Source organism: Equus przewalskii, chromosome 7, assembly GCF_037783145.1.
Source record: "Equus przewalskii isolate Varuska chromosome 7, EquPr2, whole genome shotgun sequence".
Classification (NCBI taxonomy): domain Eukaryota; kingdom Metazoa; phylum Chordata; class Mammalia; order Perissodactyla; family Equidae; genus Equus; species Equus przewalskii.
Genome location: NC_091837.1, coordinates 81,321,288 through 81,347,484, shown reverse-complemented (window position 1 = coordinate 81,347,484; position 26,197 = coordinate 81,321,288). Strand labels below are relative to the sequence as shown.

The 26,197-nt window shown below is 42.8% G+C and overlaps 1 protein-coding gene across 2 annotated transcripts in view; it reads left to right on the top strand.

Annotated features, from left to right (window-relative positions):
• Window positions 1–91: 91 nt before the first annotated feature.
• Window positions 92–26,197, top strand: part of BCL2 (BCL2 apoptosis regulator) — a 173,690-nt gene continuing 147,584 nt past the window's right edge. The window contains exons 1-2 of one of the 2 annotated variants that reach the window (XM_008519826.2): window positions 92–926; window positions 1,142–1,988. In XM_008519826.2, the coding sequence (XP_008518048.1) occupies window positions 1,425–1,988 (564 nt within the window). In that variant the 5' untranslated portion in view covers window positions 92–926; window positions 1,142–1,424. The remainder of the gene's footprint in view (window positions 927–1,141; window positions 1,989–26,197) is intronic. The other variant, XM_008519827.2, reaches the window with a different exon arrangement.

Below are 26,197 nucleotides of genomic sequence, written 5' to 3'. Positions count from 1 at the left end.
CCGCGCTCGCGCTCGCGCCCGCGGCTCTCGGTTTCCCCGCCGAGCCGCCGCCGCCGCTGCCAGCGAAGGTGCCGGGCGCCGGGCCCTCCCCGCCGGCGCGGCCGTCATCGCCCGGAGCGGGTGCGCGGCGGGAGCGCGGGGGAGGCGGCCGCCGCCAGCGCCGCGGCGCAGGAGCTAGAGGAGGAGAAAGGGTGCGCAGCCCGGAGGCGGGGTGCGCCGGTGGGGTGCAGCGGAAGAGGGGGTCCAGGGGGGAGAACTTCGTAGGAGTCATCCTTTTTAGGAAGAGGGAAAAAATAAAGCCCTCCCCCACCACCTCCTTCTCCCCACCCCTCGCCGCACCACACACAGCGCGGGCTTCTCGCGCTCGGCACCGGCGGGCCGGGCGCGTCCTGCCTTCATTTATCAAGCAGCTTTTCGGAAAATGCATTTGCTGTTCGGAGTTTAATCGGAAGAGGATTCCCGCCCCCGTGCCCGGCTCGGCCACCGGCCCCCCGTCCCTGTCTGTCTCCGGTGGAGGCGTGAAACGGTCCCGCGGATAGAGATCCATGTCTGTGCCCGCGCGTGTGTGTGCGCGTGTAAATGGCCGAGAGGGGGAAAATCACAGGACTTCTGCAAATACTGGACTGAAAATTGTAATTCATCTGCTGCCGCCGCTGCCTTTTTTTTCTCGTGCTCTTGAGATCTCCGGTTCGGATTCCTACGGATTGACATTTCTGTGACGGAGAAGTCTGGGAATCAATCTGGAAATTCTCCTAATTTTTACCGCTCCCCCCACGCCCTCCTCAACTCCTGATTCATTTGGAAGTTTCAAAGCAGCTATAACCGGAGAGTTCTAAGGATTGGTGGAATCTTTGCCTTATGCATTTGTTTTGTTTTCACAAAAAAGGAAACTTGACAGAGGATCATGCTGTCCTTAAAGAATACAAGTAAGTTCTTTGCACAGGAAATTGGTTTAATGTAACTTTCAATAGAAACATTTGAGATTTTTAACTTTAAGTGCATTCGAGTAAGTGTAATTTCCAAGCAGTTTAATACATTCTCTTTAGCTGTGTAACTTGCAATGTGTATGTTCTGCTTTCACCCAGTGTATAAAGAAAAATGCACCTGATTTTGACTTATTAGTGTTTTTTTAACCTTTCAGCATCACAGAGGAAGTAGACTGATATTAACAATAATTAATAATAATGTGCCTCATGAAATAAAGATCCGAAAGGAATTTAAATAAAAATTTCCTGCATCTCATGCCAAGAGGGAAACACCAGAATCAAGTGTTCCGCGTGACTGAAGACACCCTCTCATCCAAGAATGCAAAGCACATCCAATAAAATAGCTGGATTATAACTATTCTTTCTTTCGGGGCTGTGGGGCGGGAGCAGGGGCGAGAGGTGCTGTTGGTACCCGGCTGATTTTCCTCGGGGGCAAGGATGGCGCACGCTGGGAGAACAGGGTATGATAACCGGGAGATAGTGATGAAGTACATCCACTATAAGCTGTCGCAGAGGGGCTACGAGTGGGATGCCGGAGACGCGGGCGCCGCGCCCCTGGGGGCCACCCCCGTGCCGGGCATCTTCTCCTCCCAGCCCGGGCGCACCCCCGCGCCCGCCAGGACCTCCCCGCTGCTACCCCCGGCCGCCCCCGCCGGCGCCGCGGGACCTGCCCTCAGCCCTGTGCCACCTGTGGTCCACCTGACCCTGCGCCAGGCCGGCGATGACTTCTCCCGTCGCTACCGCCGCGACTTTGCCGAGATGTCCAGCCAGCTGCACCTGACGCCTTTCACCGCAAGGGGACGCTTTGCCACGGTAGTGGAGGAGCTCTTCAGGGATGGGGTGAACTGGGGGAGGATTGTGGCCTTCTTTGAGTTCGGTGGGGTCATGTGTGTGGAGAGCGTCAACCGGGAGATGTCGCCCCTGGTGGACAACATCGCCCTGTGGATGACTGAATACCTGAACCGGCACCTGCACACCTGGATCCAGGATAACGGAGGCTGGGTAGGTGCATGTCTGGTTGAATGTTAGTCTGGGCTGGACATCTCAGGTCTGAGATGCGGTGGTTGGAGTGTGGGTGGGCCCCTGGGCTAAGGGCGCGCTGATGAGCCGATGAAATAAAATCAGGTTTGTTGCTTCCCCTATACAAAGCTCTCCCCTGCCAACCCTGTGATCATTTCTTCCCGCCCAAAGTGTTTTTCTTACTTGCCGGCCTTTGAGGTCCAAAGATCCTGCATTTGCTATCCAGTAGGATTTTGAGGTAAATGGTATCCCTTCGGAGTTTCTCAAACTGGAGGTCCAAGGATGCCCAGCGTCACTTACCTGGCCTCAGTTGCTTGCGGGGACTTCAGGGACTCCTCATGAACTAGACCCCAGGTTGGGTCCTGGCAAGCCACATCTTAAACAAGCTCCCCTGGGGATTTCTTCTCGGTCCTAAAATTTGAGAACCATCCAATTAGAAGAACAGACTCTACCCAAGGACCAAGGGCATGACTTTTCTGACTCACTTGGTAAAATCTACCCATAGAGGGAGACCCCAGTGGCGTCTTTTTCCCTGGAAAACTTAGGTGTGTTTGTGAAGAGGTAAGTTGACTTTCTGAAAGTCTGCGGGCTCCATCCTACAGTGTGTGCCACATTCCCAGTGGGCATGACAGAGTGTCTTGAAGAATTTGGCTATGGATGTTTCCTTGATCTCATCAGTGGGAGAATTTGCATTGGATGTGTACTTTGTGTTCTATTTCTGTAACTGGTGTATGATCTTAAAGTTTACTGGAACTTTAGTATCTTTTACTTTTCACCACCTAGAATCCACATCATTTGGTGGTCTCCTTTGCTGAAAAGTATTGCATCTACAGTATCTATATAAAGGGTAGAAGAATTGATTCTTAGCTGTGGATTCTCTATTGCCCTGACTTCAAGTGAATTGATTGGTGCCTGGAGTTTTGAAGAACATCTGAGAGAGGATTTTTTTTCTTGTGCTGTGCTGGATAGAGCTAACATCACGTTTCCGTAAAGTTCTTTTCCGTGTGTGCTTCTTTGGGGGAGGGGTGCAGATCCTAAGACTGAAGAATTGTCATTGATAGCTCCACCTTACATCAAAAGTTATTGACTTACGAAAAAGTAAAAGAGGAATGCTTGTCTGAAGGTTTTTCAGACTTTTTGTTTTAACCTGAAGAATTATCTTTGAAAAAGGATGCACCTCAGTGCTTTTTTTGTAGTCTCTAGGGAGAATTACTAATGTTATTGTCTTATAGGAAATTACTAATGTTATTGTTTTATAGGACCTAATAGAAGCAAAAAACCTAGAAATGACTGCAAGTGGATTCAATCTCGAGAAGCACATTACCACAGTTTACAAAGTGTGCTAATGTTAAGGGACCAAAGAGAGAAAAAGCCAAGAAAAGTAGATGACTGACGTGAACAGTTGATTCTACTTGACCAAAGATGACAAAATATTGATGCCACTGTTCATGCTTAAAAGTAAAATTAACTAAAATATCCCCCATTTAAATCTCTAAAATTTAAATACTCTTTATAAGTTGTTTGTTTTTTGAGATCCATATTATCAGATCCTTAGTAATTCTGGAATAAGTCACTAAAGGGTGAAAAGAATATTTTTGTTAAATGTTTGGATAAGTAGATGGTTTTATTTTTACCACCTACTTAATAAAAAGAAATTTATTTTCTTTTACCAAAGAGGTAGGGACTTCCAGACTCCAAAAGGATCATTTAAAGACCAAAGTAAAGCTGATTTAACAGTTTCACTCTTTCATATTTTTATGAAAAACATATTTTAAAATTTTCTTGTTGTAAGAACCCCAAGGTGGTAACTGCCGTCTATCAAGTAATTCAGTAAAAAGATGGGAAACAGAGACATATGTTTATGATAGAAATTAAGATACAGCCTTGATCTTTGTTGTTGAGTTGTGGTATGTTAACATCTCATACGGTGGAGTTTTCTTTTCAAGTGAAGGCTCACGTTTTCCCCCTTTCAAAATAGAGTTTTCATAATGGAGCCTATCTTTGTGGTCAACAGGTATCTGAGGTTGATAAATGTAGAGGCTGCATTTTATGATGCCAAACCACAATGACATACTGTAGAACATGATAACATTTTTTTGACAAAACCTCTTATTGTAAAAAATAATTCATATAGAAGCACAAATGGCTGATGGTAAAATGTGTAGTTTTCAGAACAACAGATAGATTGATGACTATACAGGAAAACAAAGGAATTTGGCCAAAAAAAGGTTTATATCAGGAAATGCAATCATAAATGGACACTTTGGGATAAAAGTGGTAATATTTGAGAGTTATAAGTGATTTACTTATCATTTCAAATGTGCATTATTAATCTAAAGTTTTATTTTAGGCATTTGGCATACAGACAGATTTTCCTCCAAATTTGTATCAGTCAGGGCTGCATCTCTAATAACGTGTTGCTTCTTACAGTGTAAAGTACTCTTGATAACGATAGTAAAGTTTCAGAAGAGAGCTTGCACATTCTTTTGACATTTGACAATGACTTGCAGTGTTTCCAGGACTCAGGGGATCAGCTCATTTACTGAATGTATACTAATGGGGGCTTTAGACTTGAAGTCGCTTTTTTTTCTTTGCTGCTGCTGATGCAAAATCAGAACCTTCTGAGGCTGAGGAAAACTTTGCATTCCATGTTCCATAACATGGAGAAAGCAGGGCTGTGGAATGACAGGCATCTGAGAGGTGGTCCCAGAAACATACAAATTAAATAAAGACTAAAGAAGCAATTGTGTGTAGGGTGGAGTGTGCTTCTATTCCTAAGTCTGAATAAGGCATTGTGTGGCATCCAGGGATAGCAGTAGGATAACAGCAGTTCTAGGAAATATCTAAGACCCTGCTACTTGAAGTGTGGGTTACAGACCAGCAGCATGGGCATCACCTGGGAGCTTCTTAGAGATGCAGAATCTCAGGGCACACCCCAGAGCTACTGAGTCAGAATCTCTGGTTCACAGAGTCTGCAGGTGTTCATGTGCACATTAAAGTTAGAGATGCTGGCTACCATCATTGTGGATTCCTGGGGACATCTTTTAGGAAGAATGACGATCTGGGATGGATCCTACAGTGTCCCTTTTCAGAGGCCTCACAGGTGCATAGTTTACCTAGAATATTGACTATTTCCCAGATGTCCACCAGAGTGATCTGACCCTTGGAAGAAACAGATTAGAATGAAAGAGAGAGAGGAGGTAAATTATCATAAGTTCAGTCTTCTCAAGAATGTTTTCCATGCTATACAATTTGTATTGGCATCACTGACTTCATTAAAGTAAGATCTCTTTTCTACTCCAATTAAAAGCAGGAGATTTAGCTCCTGTAAGAGCTCCATTAGTTATTATATCACCCCTTTGTAACACAGTTTAAATTTTGTAAACAAGTTTACTGGCCCTGAGACTGCTTCAAGATGAAGGGGCTCTTAGAAGTAAAGGGTTGAGAGACGGGCAAGTTGCTGGTGAGTGAAAATTAATAGCACTCTCCAAACCGAGAAATGTGACAGCATTCAGCTTCATGTCCTAGAAGAGAGTGAGATGTGGACTACTAAAAGAATGAGATGGCTTAAACAGGAGATTGGCTTCCTTCTGTTGAGGAGATGGTGGTGCAACTTTTGTGTGTGTGTGTCCTTTGGTCTTTGTGGTTTAGGAAGACAGGAACTTACTTCTCCACATCCAGTAGAGGTTAGCTTCTTTGTTATTAGTTGGTCAGCAGACAGTTTCTCTTTTCTGTATGTAGTTCACCTCCACCAGAACATTTGATTAACTGGAAAGCAATACCATTCTCTTGCCAGTGTACAAAATACGTGAAAAAGCATCATTTTTCTAGTGGCTGAGCATCCCATGCTAATGGCCAATTTTGGCAGCAAAATGATAGCATTAAAAATAGCCTGAAGATGATCCAGTCTTAAATAATATATTTAATAATGAACTTTCCTTGGGAAAGGGCTTCTTTCTGCTGGCTAAGAATCACATGACCCTTTCAATAATTTATTTTGTAGGAAAAAAAGACTTTATTGCTCCCAGAGTTTGCAGTCATGTGCTGTAGAGTGATTATATTTCTGGACCTTTGTAGAGTTTTATAGTTGATTCAGACCTCTTTTCTGTTTCAGGGCTTTTGTTGCTATTTAATGTCCGTTGAAAACATGGCTTTCTTTTGTACATCCTGTTACATTTAGCTGTGCTTTCTAGTGAGAACTGATTGATCTTTCTGGCAATCTTTGATTGACTGGTACATTTCAGATTTCTTAAATGTCATTAGGCCACATAACACATCAGGTAACAGAAAGCCACACACTTTTTTTTTTAGAGCCAAAGTGTTACGGTTTTTCCTTATCTCTACTCCCAGTCCTAGTCAGCTTTTTGGAGGAATGAGAAATCCACTCACAAAGCAGGTGTGTGGAGGCTGTGTGTATTAATAGTGGCCTCTCCCACTCAGCACACCCCCACACCCATTTCTGAGGTCACTCATCGTGTCTTAGCAATAGTTTAGCAAAGTAGTATTTCAGCAGACGTGCATTTGTGCTAGAAAAACAACACTGTCTTTGTAGTACAAGTAGAAAGGTTTTTTTCCCCCCAGAGATATATTGTATTTGAGGTTCAAAGGTTCTGTTAAACCTTTTTAAGGTAATCTAATATCACCTTATTCAGGTATAGCAGTAACCTCGAAGCTGGTCACCTTTCCCCCCAGCTACATACAGGAGACCACTCAGTGAATTTACTTCCCTCTGAAGCTTCTCTTTCATTCCTTTCGGTTTGATTCAAACAAAATTAGTGTTTGACATCTAAATGGGATTACCAAGGAAAATCCTGCAATGACTGAGACAGTTATTCCACAGACAGGATCACAAGTCTTACGTGTGCCCGGCCCTGGGTTAGGTTAGGGGCACAGGAAAGAAAGCTTTACCCATGCCCGGGATGACCTCACAGGCTGATGCTGTAGGTGTCTGAGTAAACTCATAGTCACCACACAGCCTCATAAGCGTGATCCCAGACTCTCAGATTTAGAGGGAAAAAGAAAAAAAACAAAGAAGGTGTTATTTTGCATGTACTTTAGACAATCTTTGTCTAAAAAAGTTATTTCTTTTTGTTATGCCTGTTCATGTGTGCATTAGGCCTGATTTAAATAGGAGAAGAAATGTAGAGAATTTTTAAAATGCTCCATAACACAGATATAATGCTGAAGAGAACCGAAAGGCAGGGGGAGTTCCCTTGTTAAATATTTACCCATTAAGCACTCTTTATAACATTAAGAAGACTTAATAAACACTAGTCTTCAGTTTTTAAAGTATTTCATTAATTCTTTTTAAGTCAAAGACAATCAAGGCTCTGATTAGGTTGATTAGAATAGCTTAATTTGAAGAACTTTCTTAAATCATTTTTATATGCAGAAAAGTACAAGTCGATTTTGAACCAGAACAGGGGCTCTTCCTTTGGGAGAGATTTTAAAAAAGGCTTTTGTTTTGTTTTGGTTTTAGGTTATAGTACTGTTCTATTTATTAAGCGGCTTCTCTTCCAAAATGCTATTTACAGAAATTCCTAGTCCGCTGTAACATTTGTGTTCCTGCAGAGCAGGTGTTTACCACTAACTTCCCGCATGCCGGGTCCTCTTTCTTTAAATGGAGACTGTAAAACTTTTGAAATTACAGCAAAGCTGTTTTCATTTTTAAAAGTATCTTTATAGGTTGCCCTGGGTCTGATATATGCTCAGTTCCATAGTGCCAACACTATTTCTCTGCTCTTTACTTGCCAGACAAAAGATAAAGCCAGCTGTCCTTCCTGAGAATGGGGACGGAAGGATTGTTCCTGTCTCTCCCAAGCCATTTGGGCTTTCTCATCGGGACCCCACCCCAGCCGCCATGACTGTCCCCTACCTGCCCATCATCCTACCACAGGGAGACCTCCTAGTTGTAGCTTCTTCTTACCTTCCAACACGTGAAGGGTAGGATTCACCTGAAGGAATGAGCACTAGATACCAACAAGAGGGAGCGGAAATGGGATCTGATCAAAGCTAGAGTCTACCCCCTGCTCTAATTTTGCTAGAGGCAGCAGGGCAAGGAAAAATTCTGTCAACAGATCTGATGCTTTCTCTCCAGAGATCATAAATTCCAACTCTGTGCAGGGAAAAGATGGAATCTGCTGGCAGAATTTTTACTTGCTCTGATCTCTACGGAGTGAGATTAGTGGGGGTCATGCTCTAGCCTTACATAAGTTTTGATGAACTAAATTTAACTAAAATAGCTTATACTAGAGACTACTTCCCCAAACGCCTTCTTCAACGTGTTAGAAAGGGAATCTCCCTGACATGCTGGTGTGGCTATTTGTGGCAACGTACTGAGAGCTACTTGGGTAATTTTCTTGGGTGATTGACAGGATCCTACGAGAAAGTTCACTGGGGATTGTCCCTGTCTTCCGCATTGCACACGGAGCATGTACTTCCCTGGGAAACTCTTTATTTGGAAAATTTGTGTTTCCGTTCTGCTCCTTGTTTTGCCTTCAGAATTTCAGAGATAGAGCCATATTCCATTTTTAGTTAATAATCAGCTCCTCAGCTCTCTGGGGCTTCAACATAATGAGTCAGGAGCTTATGACCGACTCCACTCTCCTCTTAACTATGTCTCCTGAAAACAGTCTGAGGACCCACTGTGTCAAGTGAAGCTTTAATATTTCAAGGGAGATTTTTCCATTGAGACCAATACATCTTTCTTATGACAGTTCCAATTACTGTATTTCTCTGTTTTTAACTGTCTTTTCTTAAGCTACGGAGGAGTATGGAGAGTTTACGAATTTTAATACTTGGAGCACCAAACAAGGGATCACTGTTACTGGTTGTCTTTTCTTGATTTTCCCAACTCTTCTCAACCAATCCTAAGATTTTTTTCTGCTTTACAACGCGAAGAATGTTATATCTATATATTAACTCTGACACTGAATTGCAGTCAAATATTCCACTCAGCTGCATTAGAATTTTCTGAGAATATGGGACAAATGCTTAGTCCTGTTAATTCAGTGCCCATTTGCTATATATATTACCTTCTTACAATTAGCATAGGAGAAAAATTAGTGACAAATTGTATCAACAGCTTTAGATATTGATTTCTTATCTCTTTGGGGGGAAAAAAAGCAAATCCATAAAGGATGCCAGTTGGCACTTCTGAGTTGAAAGTTTCAGGACTATCTCCTGGCCGTTTCCTTTATAAATTCCTGCCAGAATCTGTCCCTCTCTCTTTTTTTTTTTGACACTAAAAACTTTTAGAGGTGGTTTTGAGCTATTTGATAACAACATTATAAATATAGTGAGGGCAGAACCACTTACTAAATATTAAAGTGACAGTATAAGAAGAAAACGATTTGAAGAAATCTTAATAAAGGAAAATCAGCAATTGTTCACAAAACTTGACCCTGAGTTCCTAGTAACCAGGTCAGTGATGGAAATGGAAAGAGTTATAAAGTGCTTGTTAATTTCCCATAGCATGTGCAGGAACTGTTTTCATTGAAAAAACAGTTTTTTAAGCGCCTGCTATGTGCAAAGCTCTAGCCAAGTGTGTGAGTAAAAAGTATGTAAGATAACTTTTGCCTTCAAGGAATTTACAAGCTGTGGTGAAACTAAGATAAGTATGTAAATTGCTTTAATCCTTGAGACACTTTAGTGGATGGGGAGATCCCGTCCAGGTAGAAGGGGTTCTGGAGGACTTTCATGCAGGAAAGAATAGGTGGGAGATAGGAAGAAGGGCATTTCAGGCAACTGGACTGGCTGAGCCAAAGCAGGCAAGGATGTATGAGGCGTAATTGGGGAATTGTAAAGAGTCTGACTTGACTGAGGCATAGAGATCTCCCACGAGATAAGACTGGGTCCTAATTTGAGAGATTTGTATTCAACTTGGTAGAGGTTAAAAGGATACTGAAAGGGTCCTGAGACAAAGCGGGATGTGTGGGCTTGAGGAAGAGCAACAATGACTGAGGCTGGACAGTGGGAGACCAGCCAGGAAGTTTGAACCGTAGAGGTGGAGTGGGGAATGGCAAAGACAGGACAGATGTGTGGGACAGTGCAGAAGTGCAAGCAAAGGACTGACAACAGATCGAATGTGAGGAATGGGGGAGGAAAAGAAGCAGACAACTCAGGTTCGAAACCCAGCTGGTTCAAAAACTGATACTGTCCTTAAGACAGAAAGGAAAGATAAGAACAGTAACTATTTTGTAGGAATGTGATGAAATTAATTTTGGACATTTTCAACTTGAGCTTCCAATAGGATATCCAAATGGAAAATCCCAGTAAGCAGTTGGCCTTAAGGATCTGGAGCTCAAGAGAAGCTGGGCTAAAATGCAATATGCCTTTTCCCCAAAACCGTGTAGATTTCCCATTTTCTTATTTCATTTCTAGAAGTGATCCTTACTGTCACTACTGATTCTATTTTTATTACTGCTGTTTCTACACTGCCTTTCCCCAAAGTCCTTTGTAGACTTCTATGGATTGGGTGAAGGTGATTGATTAACTTGGAGTTTTCCTATTCTAAGCTTGGCTCCTCACTACCAGTTTGCCTGTTTAAAAAATAATTCAGCTTGAGTCAAACTAGTGTTGTTCCAGTATCCTCATAGTATCCCCCATTTGTGGCTCTAGGTCTTAGACAGTCAAACTGTTCTCCTTCACTGGGACTTCCTCATTTAATAAAATATTTCTTCTCTTAAATTCAACCTGCACCTAGCATAGTAGGTAGTAGTTGCACACAGTGATTGTTTATGAATGAATGAATTAATAAAATGAGGGTTTTAGAGGCACTTTTGGAAACCAACTCATCCTAACCAACTAATGTTCTTCCACTGCTCTTATTATAGAGTGTGTGTGTGTTCCAAATGTTCCATCCCACGGATCTATTCATATTTAATAGAATGAGAAAAGAAAAATACCTATTAAGTGTTCTGATTTCATCCTTCATCATTGAATTGAAAAAGTTTGTCATTCATACCTGAAGAGAAATCTAGATTTTGCTTTATATTAAATACTCAACTTTTTTAGTCCTTACTGGTAATAGTAGACGCTTCTATCTATTGTCACATTGTATCTGTTTATACGAAGAATGCATACACGCAATCTACATGTGTATGCATAGTTACTCTCAGTCCTCATGTTTCATATCTCAAGCCCAGTCCAGCCTGTAAAAGTCTTGACGTCTGAGATTATTCATCACCTTATAATTAAAGAAACCAGAGCTTGTCTGTGGTCATCACAATGGAACAGGTGGTTTTTTCCTTCTGATAAGTGTTGTAGCTCAGATATAAAAGAGCTACAGCATACAAGTCACAAGGATAAATTGTCCCCCTCGTTCTTGTCCCAGAAAAGCAAGCAGCCAATTGAAGGTGGAAGTCAGTACAGCTCCACGTTCCCAGAAAACCTAAGATATGGTTTCTCCAGACATTGACCAACAAGAAGACCACCAAGGGTGTCGTGGATAAAACCACTGGCCTGGCTGCCTTGGGCTAAGTTCTCTGTTCTGGTTGAAGCAAGCATTACAGCCTTTCTGTGGTTTTAAGAACTGGTGGAATTTGCATTTTGAGAATCCTCATCCCTTGGCATGAAGCAAACTCAAAGCATTATTGCTCATCATTTGTCATCTGTTTGAGAACGATAGTATGATTTGTTTACTTGTAATGAAGCTTGACCATACTTCTCTAGGGGCTTTTTAAAAGGAGGGATGTGTCAGCTTACAGATTTGTCCCCATGAATGAAACCACAAGCAAATTCTCTTCTCTCCCCCATCCTCCCTTCCTCCCTCTGGTTTCTTCAGTGGCCATCTGTGCATTATATTCCCATTGCCAGACTCTCTTCAAGTGGCTTATCTATGAGTGAATTCAGAATCTTCAAATTATAAAGGACACCCAGATAATTGGCCTGTTCTCCAAAGTATCTGTCCCCTGTGCTGCTGCCAGATTCCTTCTTAATGAATACATCCAGTGACAGTGGGATCCTTGAGCTTGTCCGTATCCGTGAGAAAATGAGCTTCCCTGCTTTGTAACAGCTTGCGGCTCAGGGAAAAAAATGACAGCCATTGCACAAGCTTCCTTTGAATGTAGTCTTCTTTCCCATAAATGATACTTTGAGAATACACTTAAGGGGTTATTAGTTTTCTATTTCATGCTTGGCCTGTGTGTGAGAATAACACAAGCTGTCACTGCAAATCAGCAGCTAACACACTTTGTCTGGTTAATGTGAGCATTTAATATTTGGCTCAATTAAAAATTAACTGATGAAAGTACATGTCACATGGAATTTGAACATACCTTTTGTAAGGAATATTGAAAGAGCATGACCAATGAGTAGATTAGTGGTTTTAAAATGTGGAGACTTTGGGGAAATTTAATATGATTTGAGACACTTGACTCTTCCTTCAAACCTCCCTACCTGTTTGGCTCAGCACAATATTGAAAAGGATGTCCTCGTTCTTATTAAGGACCCACTTGCGTCTCTGTTTTCTAGAGAATAATTGCTTTTCTGCGCTGGATCATACAATTAAAGCAGACAGAACAGGAGATGGTTATTCATTTATCCCACACATTTTTTTCTATTGAGCACATGCTGTAGGCCGGGCCCTGGGGAAGTGGGCAATGGGAACCAGATAGACATGGCTTCCAGTGAGCTGGGCGGAGATCATAAAACAGCAACTGGAAGAGAAGAAATCTGTCAACAGTAGGGGCATTTATTAGAGTCAAGGAAGTCAAGCCTGAAGGATGAGTTGGAATGAACCTAGTGAAGGAGGAGCAAGGTGTGGCCAGCACACAGAATGTGGAGAACAAAGGCCAGAGGCGAGAGTGCACATGGTGAGCTGCAGGAAGTGAGTCCAGCCTGGCTGGAGTGAGGAGTGCAAGTGAGTGGACCAGAAAGCTGATGCTGGAGATGTACCACCATGGAAGGGTTTATTCGCGAAAGGTCACTGTGGCTCCACTTCATTCAATTAATGAGACTGGGGAGAAATTAGTGACAGGTAGGAGAAAGAGACTGTGTCCTGATCTAGAGGAATAGTAGTGAGGTTGGTAAGAAATTGATAGCTTTGAGCAATGATTAGGACTAAAATGGAGAGATTTTTAGGAAGATGCAGTCATTGACTGAATGCTTCAGAACATTGCTCATTTCTTCTTCAATTACAGTGGTCTTTTTCTGTAATCGTTTTGAAAAGAATATGGTCATTGCTCTGGTTATATATTGAGTATTTTTTTCTTATTTCCCATTCTCTTAAATCAACACTGCCTGGTTGAAAACTTTATTTTGTTAGAATTCACATTGTAATAAATCTTCATTAACAACCAGTTCACAAAAGTGTATTTGAAGAAAGAATTCAATTATGAAAGGCAGTTTTCATAGAATTTCCCTCCAGGTGAAAAAATTACAATAATGGTATCTTGCCTCGATGGAGGATTTTTATGTTTCCAAAGGAATTGCTTATCTGTTGGCCCATTGGGTCTTCATGACAACCCTAGGCAAGGCAGGTGTTATCTTTCCACTTCTCTCTGCCTTCCTCTCCCCACACCCTTTCTGTTATTCGTTTGTTCCCAAGTGAAGAGAAAACTTTGCCTAACAAAGGTGCGTGACAGTCAGTCAGTCCAGAGGAGCTGGTCTTCATTCCCAGACTCCGAGTCCCGTAGGTGTTTCTTTAGCCTGGGCTGCTCCTCTCGCTGTTTTCACAAGGACACCAGATTCCTCAACAGAAACTTAATCAAGTATATCTAATTTTGAAAAATAGTATCCTTTACTGCTTTTTTTTTTTAAGGATTTTATTGTTTTCCTTTTTCTCCCCAAAACCCCCCAGTACATAGTTGTATATTCTTTTTTTTTTTTTAAGATTTATTTTTTTCCTTTTTCTCCCCAAAGCCCCTCGGTACATAGTTGTATATTCTTCATTGTGGGTCCTTCTAGTTGTGGTATGTGGGACGCTGTCCCAGCGTGGCCTGACGAGCAGTGCCATGTCCGCACCCAGGATTCGAACTGACGAAACACCGGGCCGCCTGCAGCGGAGCGCACGAACCTAACCACTCGGCCACGGAGCCAGCCCCATAGTTATATATTCTTAGTTGTGGGTCCTTCTGGTTGTGGCATGTGGGACGCTGCCTCAGCAAGGCTTGATGAGTGGTGCCATGTCTGCGCCCAGGATCAAACCAGTGAAACCCAGGGCCACCGCAGCAGAGCACCAGAACTTAACCACTTGGCCATGGGGCCGGCCCCTCTACTGCTTTTTGTCTGAAAAATTTCTAGGAAAATTAAAATGTAGTCTTTGGTTTCAGGTTGTTTTCCCTCCTTTGAGTCAGCTCTTGAAGAGTGTTTCGTGTTTACAGCAGAGAGACATCTTTCCTCTGCCATTTGATGCCCACACATTCGAGGAAGAGCTGGTGGGTGTGCTTGTGAGCTGGCCGGGCTTGACCATGTAACTCCTCCTCAGGGGACAGTGTGTGCTGGATGTGACAGTTCTCTAAACTCCGTGTGAGGGGTTCTGGGAAACAGCTCCTTTCAACAGAGGGCGGGTGGAATTATATGAACATAGACAATCATTTTTGATTGCTGGTGTCTAACTAGCAATCCATATTTTTACTTATTTTTAAAATTGGGCTCCTCTCTTTAGGTAACCAACATAAATTTGGCAAGTGAAGTGCTTATGTATTTACAAAATGGTGGAGTCTTCATCAGTAGGATCTCTATAGTGTCTGAAGAGCATGTGGCTATGTTAGTTCAGTTTCATTCATTCAGCAAATATTTGGGTATGAGCGCTGGAGCTATCACAGAAAACGTGATAGCCCAGGACTTTCTCTCATAAGTCTCATGAATCCAACATTGTGGGGAAGCCAGAACAGTAAATAGGCAAATAACTAACAGTATAATATAGGGACTACAGTGTAACAAAAACGGACAAATTGATACAGGAGTGCTGATGGGGCGATATTAACTTCTTGTATTAGTTTTTGAGGTTTTGTTAGTAATAGTGCAATATACACAGAAGAGATTAAATGGCTCTTTTTTTTTTTTTCCTTTTTTGGTAAGGGAGATTGACCCAAAGCTAACATCTGTAGCCAATCTTCCTCTTTTTGCTTGAGGAAGAGTGGCCCTGAGCCTGCCAATCTACCTCTACTTTTTATGTGGGACGCCACCACAGCATGGCTTGATGAGCAGTGCATAGGTCTACGCCCAGGATCCAAACCCACAAACCCCAGGCTGCTGAAACAGAGTGTGCAAACTTAACCACTATGCTGTTGGGCTGGCCCCTAAATGGCTTCTTAAAATTAACAGCTGAGGGGGCCGGCCCTGTGGCCAAGTGGTTAAGTTCACATGCTGTGCTTCGGTGGCCCAGGGTTTCACTGGTTCAGATCCTGGGCGCAGACATGGCACGCTTGTCAGGCCACGCTGAGGCAGTGTCTCATGTGCCACAACTAGAAGGACCCACAACTAAAATATATACAACGATGTACTGGGGGGATTTGGGGAGAAAAAGCAGAGGGAAAAAAAGGGAGATTGGCAACAGTTGTTAGCTTAGGTGCCAATCTTAAAATAAAATTAACAGCTGAAAACATAGTGTTCTACCTTAAAATTAATACATGTATTAGTATAATACAGCCTGTATTATTATGAGTATGATACATCAGTATAAAATGGGTTATCATCACAATATGGAATTAAAGAAGATTTGTACTATTTTTGGCTAAAATGTCTGGAACGATTTTTGCTTACCCCTACTGATCCTTCCATTTCCCCCATTTCTGTTTATCACGACATTAGTCAATGGCCTCAGTCACTGAAGGTCAGGAAGGAAGGCAACTAGCATTTCTTGAACCCCAATATGTTCCACACTCTGGGTTTAACACTTTTAGGGATAAAAGATTATGTAAGCCTAGTAAACTCTCTCTTGAGGGTAGGAAGTGGGATTACAGATGAGGAAACAGAGGTTCTGCAAAATCAAGTAACTGTGCCAAGAAAGAGGCAAAACCAGATCGTTTTTTAAGGCAACCCGAGTGGTAATTGATGTCTTCTGAAACTTAAAGAAAATTTTGAAAATGTGAAACAGAAACCTATTAAAAAACAGCAATTTGGGGAAAAAACCACATTTATTGTGTGTGACTTTCTGGTTTCTTTAGGAAGCCAATTAGTTGTCTTTATTTTGGTAGCTAGGCGGTAAAATCTTTCAGAACATCGATTTTTAAATGTTCTTTCACAGTTAAAAAAAAAGGAAAGAAAGGAACATCTTGTTTCTTCCTCCCTCTTTGGCTCTAATAGTCTGTATATATAGCCTTTGAAAAATAAATAGTAATCCCTGCTTCATACCCAAACCAGACACCTGATTCAGAAGCTTTCCCAGGGGTCCGCGTGTGTGCTGGAGTGACAAATCCACAGCGCTTTCTGGGTTCGAGAGAAATGATCTCACTGTCCAATTGTAACCTACCTAATGCCTTAATCGAAAGGTGGGAAACGTCTGCGGTTTCAGCTCTGGTGCGATCCTCAGGCCCTTCTCTGTTCTTATTTTAGGCATGACCTTAGTGTTTTTTCTCCGGAGTCCAGAGGTGGAATGACATGTTACTCAAGTTTACAAGATGACGATGTATCTGTTTTTATATTTAACTGTAAATTTTATTCTGCTCATAAACAAACCCACCTTCAGCACCCACGGTGTATCAAGGGAGAGTTCTTTCCATCCCCCTCGGTTGAATTTGGATACATTTGGCTTAGAACAGCACAGTGTTTCCATAATAACATTTGAACAGGATGCTGCTGTGTTGATTTGCAGGGCTCAGGGAGTTTCGGCATGGGCCAGGAAACTACTTTCTTAAAAGAAACTTTAAACACAAAATTCTGACAAGATAGGAAACTCTTACTGGGTTCCTTATTAAACCCATCTCTTTTTTCTAATTTCTCATTAATTTATTTATCTCTTTGTGTTGTTACACCCATATAGATTAAATACTTCACTAAGTGTAAGTCCGTGTGCAGAATAAGTAACTCAAATTCAAAAGAAAAAACTCTTTTAAGGAGTTTACTTAATAAAGCATAATAAATAAAAAATTAAACATTTTTCCCAGGCACGACATGTTATAACTTTTAGAGTAGAACTTCATGGTATTTCATAAGGAAGCAAAAAAGGAAAGGAAATTATTATTCAGGCAGAGGGACAATAGTAACCTTTCATTATGTGAGACAGAGTTCACCCCCGGGCTCCCCAAATCCTGGGCCCCGTGTTAGTTGAACTGAACGTGCCACCAGCTATTTCCTCTCTCCCTTATGATCCCGGCTGCTTGAACAATATTGATCCAGTATAACCTAAAATGTTTAATTCATAAACTATAACCCAACAGTATAATACTTAAAAGTTTGCTTCATGAATTTTCACAAATCCTTAACATCCTAATGACTTCAGATAATTAGGATCTTTGTTCTTTAATGGTTTTATATGTGATCTCTTAGTTATAGGGATTGATCTCAGGACCAGGGAAGGATAATTTCTGTACCCAGGATGAGCTCCCGGTTTCCAATGTGAAGCTCTGCCGTTTCTCTGCCTCAATTCTCCCTGAGATTATTCATAACATCTACATGGAAACGAAGAGCACCCGTTCGTCACCAGTATTGTAGTTTGTGAATAAAAGGCCTTTATGACTGCAGAGTCCATTAACACCTTCAGAGATCTCTGTTGAGCAGTTATGATGATCCTAAACACAACTAGGAACTAGGAAGTAATTTCAGCCCCTGCTCTGCAGAAGATGTCACAAAGTTCACGTGCTGAAGTTCACACTCATTACTCATAAGAGCTTAGCCGTCATTCTTAACAAGTTTGCTTTTTTAAAATATATATAGTGGTAAAATATACACACCATAAAATTTACCATTTAAATTATTCTTAAGTGCACCGTTCAGTGGCATTAAGCACAGTCACAAGGTTGTGCCACCATGACCACTATGCATGTCCAGAACTTTCTCATCACCTAAAACTGAAATTCTGTGCCCATTAAGTAGCAACTCCCCCTTCCCCCTGCCACCCCAGCCTCTAGTCACTACTATTCTCCTTTCTGTCTCTGTGAATTTGACTGTTCTAAGTACCTCATTTAAGTAGAATCAAACAATATTTGTCCTCTTGTGTGTGGCTTATTTTACTTAACGTAATGTTTTCACAGTTCATCCATGTTGTAGCATGTGCCAGAATTTCATTCCTTTTTAAGGCTGAATAATTTTCCACCCAGTTTTTTTAATACACTTTCTCACAAGATTGTTTTTTTTCCCCAGCCAGTAGCAGCAGCAAATATGGTAAATTAGTCCTGAGCTGGCAGCAGAGGTGTGCAAATTGTTAGAAAAATTATTTTAAGAGTCTGACTGTAAGGAAGATGATAAAATGCTACTAAAACCAGCTCAGGAACTAAAAAACACAGCCGTCTGAGGCTTCTCTGTGTGGAGCAGGCAATAATGAAGATCGTAGCGGTATTCGAGATTATCACGGACTGTAGCACCGACAGTCTTCGTTATTCCTAATGGTGCTGCTGAGTCATCACGGCAGGGTTATTTTCCATAGGACGAAGGGAAGAGTTCGGGGAAAGTGGGTAATAAGTTTCAGAAATATCTGCATTCCAAATGGTTAAAATTTTTTAAAAGTTTAAGCTTCAGTCATCTGAAAAATCCACTTACATGAAATGATTCAGTCCAGCATGTGGTGGAAGACAAGAAGCAAAGCAATAGCAATGTAAGAAAAAGGAAAATAGGCTAAAAAACCTTAAATGGCATTCGCTTACCTGTTACATTCCTTGTCTTTTTCTTCCCCTCTTTTTAGAGTAGAGAATTAAAAGGAACTTGACTCAAGTGGATGTGGATATTGTTATTTCTGGGGGGTTTGCTGTCTTGGTGTATCTGAAGTATCCTCTCTGTGCATCGGTTACATTGTTTGCATATTTAGAATAGCTGCCTAGCCTACTGCCTGACGTATAGAGCGGCTGGTGTGTGGAGCTGCCTTGCGATGCCCTAACCCCGAGCATCTGCCTCATGGCTGCAGCTTGAAATCACTGTACAGTAAAACGTGGTCATTTATTCATTCAGCATTTTCCGTGCCTACTAGGTTTCTGGATGTGATCTCTGGCCTTGTAGAGGGCAGTCTCCTGGGGAAACACACACACAAACAGAAATATTACAATCCAATGAGTTTTTCCTGGGAAAGTTAAGGATGGCTTTGCAGAAGAGGTACCATTTGGCCTGAGTCTTCAAAGATAAGAAGTTGCCCTGAGGAGAATGAGAAACAGTACCATGTGCAAATAAACAGAGTAATAGAGGGTCTGACGAATTTGGGAATAGTAAAAAGGTCAGTGTGACAAGAATACAGGTGTTGTGGGGTGGAATGAAAGGAGATGAAGCTGCAGGAATCCTTGGAGCTGACTCACCAAGGCCCTGAGTGTCTCCCCAAGGAATTGAGGTTTGATCTTTCCTGTGGTGGAGAGGCAGTGAAGGTTTCCAGAGAATGGTGAGTGACCTGACCAGATTTTTGTTGAGAATACTGCTGGCAGCAGTATTTCAGTGGTGGAGGGGCAGCAGGGAGGCTGGTTGGGAAGATGGGCACTGTCCTTCCTGGGATGGCTCTGAGCACCTGCATCTGGATGCCCGCTCCATCGTCCCACAGGGATGGGGTGGCTGTGAAAGACATTTCAGAGGTAGAATCAGCAAGGATGTGCATAGGAGTTGAGGAATGTGGATGTGATTTGACCATCACTGATGGTCAGTGATGCTCAGTGCTTGGCAAAGGGCAAGCACGTGGGAGGTGTCCAATAAATATCAACTGACCGACTGAATACACAGACAGCTGGCTGTGCAGACGTTACAAGCAGTATAGCAGTGTTAAAGGGACACTCCAGCTATACTCATGATAAAGCCGAAGTTCATAGGGTGTGTACTCCATGCCAGACACTTTCTAAACGTTCTGTCTATATTAGCACATTTATTTCTTGTGATAGTCCCTGGAGGTTGGTATGTTTTTATCCTTGTTTTGCACGCCAGGACGTGGAGGGTTGAAGAGGTGACTAATTACAGCTGCTCCGGTGGTTGAGCTGGGATTTGAAACCAGGTGTCCGAGGTGTACTTGGTGCTCTTAATCACAACGCTCTGTGGTGTCTCTTCTGGAATTTCCAGGAAGCCACTTCTGTCCAGGTCCCGGAAGGAGGCCTGGGGGCAAACGTAACTAGCGGCAGGACGCAGAGAAGGCTGTTTAGGAAACCATTTATCTCATGTAGACATCCCATCTGAGATGACCCTAGTAGAAAGAACAATGGCAGTAATAACAGCACCCCAGTCTTCCCCTGGCATTTGAAACCAGTTTTTAATGAAAATGGAATTTCTCTGGGAATTAGTCCTAGAAAGAGATAGGCAATTGAGATAAAATAACAAAATGTAAGAGTTTCACATTGTTTTCTGTGTGTTTTCCCGTCCACTTTTGCCTTCTCTGTTGCGTCATTTACTTTGTCCACTTGCCGTCTGTAGGCTGGGCCCCTGGGTCCCAAAGGAAGAGAGGGGAGTGTATGCATGTAGAGGTGGGTGCCCTTGAGTTTGCCCTTGACATACCTGGCTAAAAGGAGAAGGGTCCTTTAGGGTAAACTTTGCTTTTGGGATGGAAGCCTGTGGCTTTCTGGAATGAAGGGTGGGGAGTTTGGTTTCCCAGGTGGCCCACGGGCGGGAATCCGAGCTCTGGCTTTCAGGTGTGTGTGCCGTCACGGATCATCACTGCCCCAACTGAAGCTATGTTTTCATGCCATAGGTCAGAGTCATATAAAATAAACTCTTGTCATAACAAAAGATGCAGCAGCCAGATTACATCTCAGAGTTCCTTCACTCCTTTACCCTGGAGGACACTGATTTTCATGTCAGTGTGGGGAAGGGATTCCTTTTTTATGCTGATTCTAATTGGGGGGTCTGTCTTACTCTACCAGCCTCCTAAATGGTGATAAATAGCGGTGGCCATAGCAGCATGGAGAGAGTGTGGCCTGGAAAACCCAGCCAAGCTGTCTTGGCTCCAGTTTTATGCAAATTTGCTTAACAGAATGCAAATGATTTTGCAATAATATGGGACCCAGGGACAAGTGCTTATCTGTTCTTAGCGGTCTCCCTGGGCTTTTAGCAGCAGCCACTTTAGAGGCAAAGACAAGTCTGCAGTGAGGCAGGTTACAGGCGGTTTGGGAAGGAATGGCTCACACCATCCAGAGAGACCTCGCCTGGAATTTCATCATGAGCAGCAACTTTCCCTTTGGCAGCCTGCAAGCCAAGACTTCAGTGTTTTGAGAACATGAAAAGGTCAACACAGACTAATGCTTTCTAAAGTCCTTTATTCCTCCTCTTATCCCAAAGACGTTCCATGATCACAGTATATATCCTAACATTTATGCATCCCACACATATAGATTGGCATTTGCTGGCCACAGGGCAGTGTTCTAGGCACTGAAAAAAAGGCTCATAAGTACCAGCAAAATGTGGAACCATAATGCTGTGTCTAAGATCTACTCCTGCACTGTCCAGTGTGGCAGCCATGAGCCATGTGTGGCTACTGGGCACATGAAATACGGCTAGTCCAAATTGAGATGTGATCGGAGTGTAAAATATACACCAGATTTCAAAGACTTAGTATGAAAAGATGAATCAAACTATTTTGCTAGTAATTTTTATGTTAACTGCATGTTGAAATGATAATATTTTAGATATATTGGTGTAAATAAAATATATGAAATGTGGCTACTAGAAAATTTAAAGTTAGAGGCGTGGCTCACATTATATTTTTATTGGCCAGCACTGGTCTAGAGTGCTAACCATTTGTTGCACAAGGTGGTCACCTTTTTATTCCAGTATTTGGATATTATTATATAGGAGGGTAGAAAGACCTTTTCTTTTTCCACAGATGGAATACAGTTTTGACAGTTTCATGGCACATTGCCTAACTCTTTGTAAAGGGTGTTCGTATCAAGGTTCTTGTTGATTCCATTGTTGGTCCACTGAGGTGGGCAGGGAAGGCCTTGGCCACACTTTCATAGGTGAGTATGTTGAAGAATGAGAGCGGGGCAGTAGAACTTCAGACTTTCGACTTCTAGTCCAATGCCTGTTAGAAATAAACTACAAATTACCCATGGAAATATTTACTTGTGTTTCTATACCAAAGATAATAGAACAGGGTCATGTTTAGAAGTAAATATGTATGTATGTTTGTGTACGTAAATCTACACAAGCTTGTCCTGCAGCTTGCTAATATGACACATTAATCAAAGGTTGTAAAGAATGTTCAGTGGAAAGATTTGACTTATTGGTTGAATTCAACTAAAGGTTGAGTTTTTGGACCCATCAGGTCAGGGGCAGGGGAGGGTTAGGGCATGTTGTCATGACAAGGTCATTTTTTTTTTCTGTTGGAAGTCAGCTATTGTTATGTCATATTCCTGGCAGCATGAAGCAAGGTTGGTAGGTCTCACCTGTCAGCCTGGAGATTGAGTTCAGTCATCCATGGGATGGAAGGACAAAGCAGGTACCCTGGACCAGAGAGGCAAAGGATCAGATCCAGGAAGTCACTCCTGAGTTATTTTACTCCCAACACTTCTAACACCAAACTTATGGGGGTTTTCCTCACACCAACAACCAGTTCTCCAAACTCTGGACATCAGCTAGGTGTTCTACAAGTTAATTCAATTTTGATACTACCCGGCGTTACCCACAAGTTAAGGGCTCAGTCCACAAGACTGCCCCCACTTTAGACACCAGTCGAAAGTCTGGGCCACCCACGGGTTCCGTCACGTTTGATAATTGTTAGAATGGTTCACAGGACTCAGCAATATACTTTACTTAAGATGACTAGTTTGTCATAAAGGATACAACTCAGGAACAGCCAAATGGAAGAGATGCATAGAGCGAGGTATGGGGAAATGGCATGGAGCTTCCCTGCGCTCTCTGGTAGTGCCACCCTTCCAGTACCTCAGTCTGTTCACCAGCCTGGAAGCTCTCAGGGCCCCATAGTTTGGGGGTCTTAATGGAGTTTCATTATGTGGCCATGATTGATTAAATCATTGGCCAATGATGAATAAATAACTCAATCTCCAGCCTCTCTTCCCTCCCCAGAAGGTCAGGGGTGGGGCTGAAAGCTCCATCCCCATGTAAGCGTGCCTTGGCCTTTCTGGTGACCACCCTTTTATCCTGAAGTGATCTAGGAGCCCCCAGCCACCAGCCATCTTATTAGCATATCATCACTCTAGAGATTCAAGGGTCTTAGAAGCTGTGTGCCAAGAACCCAAGACAAGGCCAAATATGTATTTCTTAGTATATCACAGTATCACACACCCAATACGGACAAAGGGTGAGGAGGTACACTTCCAGGGAAGGAGAGAGAGAAGCTATCAAGGCAAAGAATAGGAGGTGGGTATGGTGAGTGAGATCAGCACAGTAGGGTGGGCACTTAATGCCAAGGGCCTTGGGTTGCATCCTCCGGGCCCTCTCAGGAACTTTCCCTGTGGGCATGTAACACACTTTTCTGAGCTTCAGTTTGTTCGTCTGTAAATGAAGGAGTTGAGTTAGAGAGTCTCCCACTGAAACTTTGTGATTCTATGAGTTTTAAAGGCCAGAGAATCAGCAAGAATAGTATTAATAAGCTGTCAATGATAGCATAGGGGTTTGGTTCTTACTGCTGTCCTTGCTTCTATCCAATATACTTGGGGGCCCTGAGATCCATGGTAAATATGGTCATTGGCCTCGACCATTCAGTTGGCCCTGAATGAGACAGAGATTGGGTCTAGGATTGTCTTACAGCTGAGCCAGTACACACGTATTATCCTGTAAGAACTAAAAACATTTATACTTATTTGTCTTTCTTGGCTCTCTCTGTTCTCATCCCTATACTTTCTGTGAGTTCCAGTTATTTCCTATCTTATATCTCGAGAGTCTAGCATAACACTAGTAGTAATTCCCCACATGGATCATCTGCTTTAGTAAATCACTAATGTTCCCTGTCTACAGCTGTGTTCTCTACCCTGTACTTCCTATGAATTAAAAAGCTTCTGGGCCATAGATGAACAACATAAGAATTTAACTACTTTTTCTTTTTAAAGACTACAGTCTAATTGCTTTTAGTAGATGAGGGGAGACGAAAGCCCTTGGATCTTGCGATAGCTCTGTATTTTATAGAGAACCACCCCAGGAGCACATTCCCCCACGGAGGGTTCCAGCCACCGTTTCCACCTCATTATACTTTGCTTAGCACTGAGAAGGCTGGCATCGTTTCTGTTGGAATGAAAAGATTGGCAGAGCTGCCCCAGACAACAGCCCCGCAAAACACTGTGGCAGAAGGTTTGGTCTACATACCAAGGCAGCCGGAGTATTAATTGCATTCTCTGTGATCACAAAAAAGGTGCTGAATTATTCTCTTCATGTTTTAAGAATGACAGGCTTTTGCTCTGCCAGCTGTAAGCATAGTGGTATCACATGGCAAGGAGATGCTAGATTTAAGAAAGAAAAAAAAAAAAAGAGGCATAGAGGTGAAGATCCTTGGTAGACAGCTAGTTCTTAAAAAATGTCTAAAGATGAACTCTTTCCTACCTGGTGCCCGTAGCAGATGAGGAGCACGGGGAGGAAGTGTTTCCATAAATTGACGTGATCTGTTAAAGCACTTTTCCATCCTGAAATTTCACTTTAAGTTTTGACATGGGACTTTTCAACTTGCCTACTACAGTTTGATCCCATTTTCCTTTGTGTTTGTGTGTGGACTGGAGAAAAAGTGGTCATGGTCATTTCTGTATGTACTTCATTTTCCCCAGGCCTTGAACAAACACACTTGTGAATATTCTCAATATCCAGAGTCTTCCAGATGCTCCATACTCTCACGTGCTGTGTGTTAGTCCCTCTGCCAGGAATGACCCCCTCCACAGCCCACACTCACACGTGCACCACCCAGCTTCTTCCTGCTCACTCGCATCTCTGAACCTGCGGGAGGATATTTTGTCAAGAACTGTTTGTGGTGATTGAACTGGGTTGGGAGGAAAAGAGGTAAAGCAGGTGTCAGCCTGTGTATTGGGGATTTTCCTATGCTGAAAATTGTTATTCTGTGCTGCACCCCACCCTCCCTTCACAAAAAAGAGAAGTACAAGCGTTGCTGATACTCAGGGTTTGAGTATGTTTTGATTTGAAATGTTCAGTGGATCAGAGAGCCTTTCATCTGGGCAGCGCAGTCCGGAGAAGTATTTTGATTTCATGTGATTAAGCCTTGTCTTCCCATCCCTGCTGCTTGTGTACTGTCCTGTGGGGCAAGAGCGAAGGGGGAACAGCCACTGAGAGCCTGGCTTGGCCCTGATCGGAGGAGGGCCGGGTCCTTCCAGGGGCTGGGGTCATCTCCATGTGTGTGTCGCATGTTCACAGGGGGCTTAGAGCTCAGCCTCACTCTTTTGAACTTCGCCTGCCAGAGCATACCTCCAACCAAAGGAAGGCTCCAGCAGCCACCAGGCTGTGGTACAAGAGACATCTCTGACACTGCGTATCACCTGCAACAGGGCGAAGATGCCCAGACCATGAAAATCTTCTGTCCATGGCCTCTTTGCCTGCTGCATGCAGCAGAGAGCTTGCTTTTCTTGCCCAGTACATGGTGTCAAAGAGTCCTTCACTCAGTGGAACTGTCTGCAGCAGAAACCTTTTTTGACAATCCCTCCCCCCATCTAGGCACACACCTGTTTCACCCAAGAATCAAGGAGAACGGTTAAGCTATTCCTCAGTGTCATATCTTGTGACTGAATATCATTCATTCAAGACATTGGTGAAAACAGTTCTGTCATTGCCTTCTTTCAAGGACCATTTCATCTGCTGCCCATTTTCAGTGCACCTGCTTGGTATCATGCATTAATCCTTCTGTGTGCACTCTTTATTATCGGAATGCAACTCCCAACCTAGAATTGTTTGTGTAAATACAATATATAAAATCTGGATTTTTTTTTTTTTTTTGGTGAGGAAGACTGGCCCTGAGCTAACATCTGTTGCAATCTTCTTCTTTTTTTTTTGGCTTGAGGAAGAATGGCCCTGAGCTAACATCTGTTGCCAATATTCCTCTTTTTTGGCTTGAGGAAGAGTGGCCCTGAGCTAACGTCTGTGCCCATCTTCCTTTATTTTGTATGTGGGACGCCACCACAGCATGGTTTGATGAGTGGTGTGTAGATCTGTGCCCGGGATCCGAGCCTGTGAACCCTGGGCCG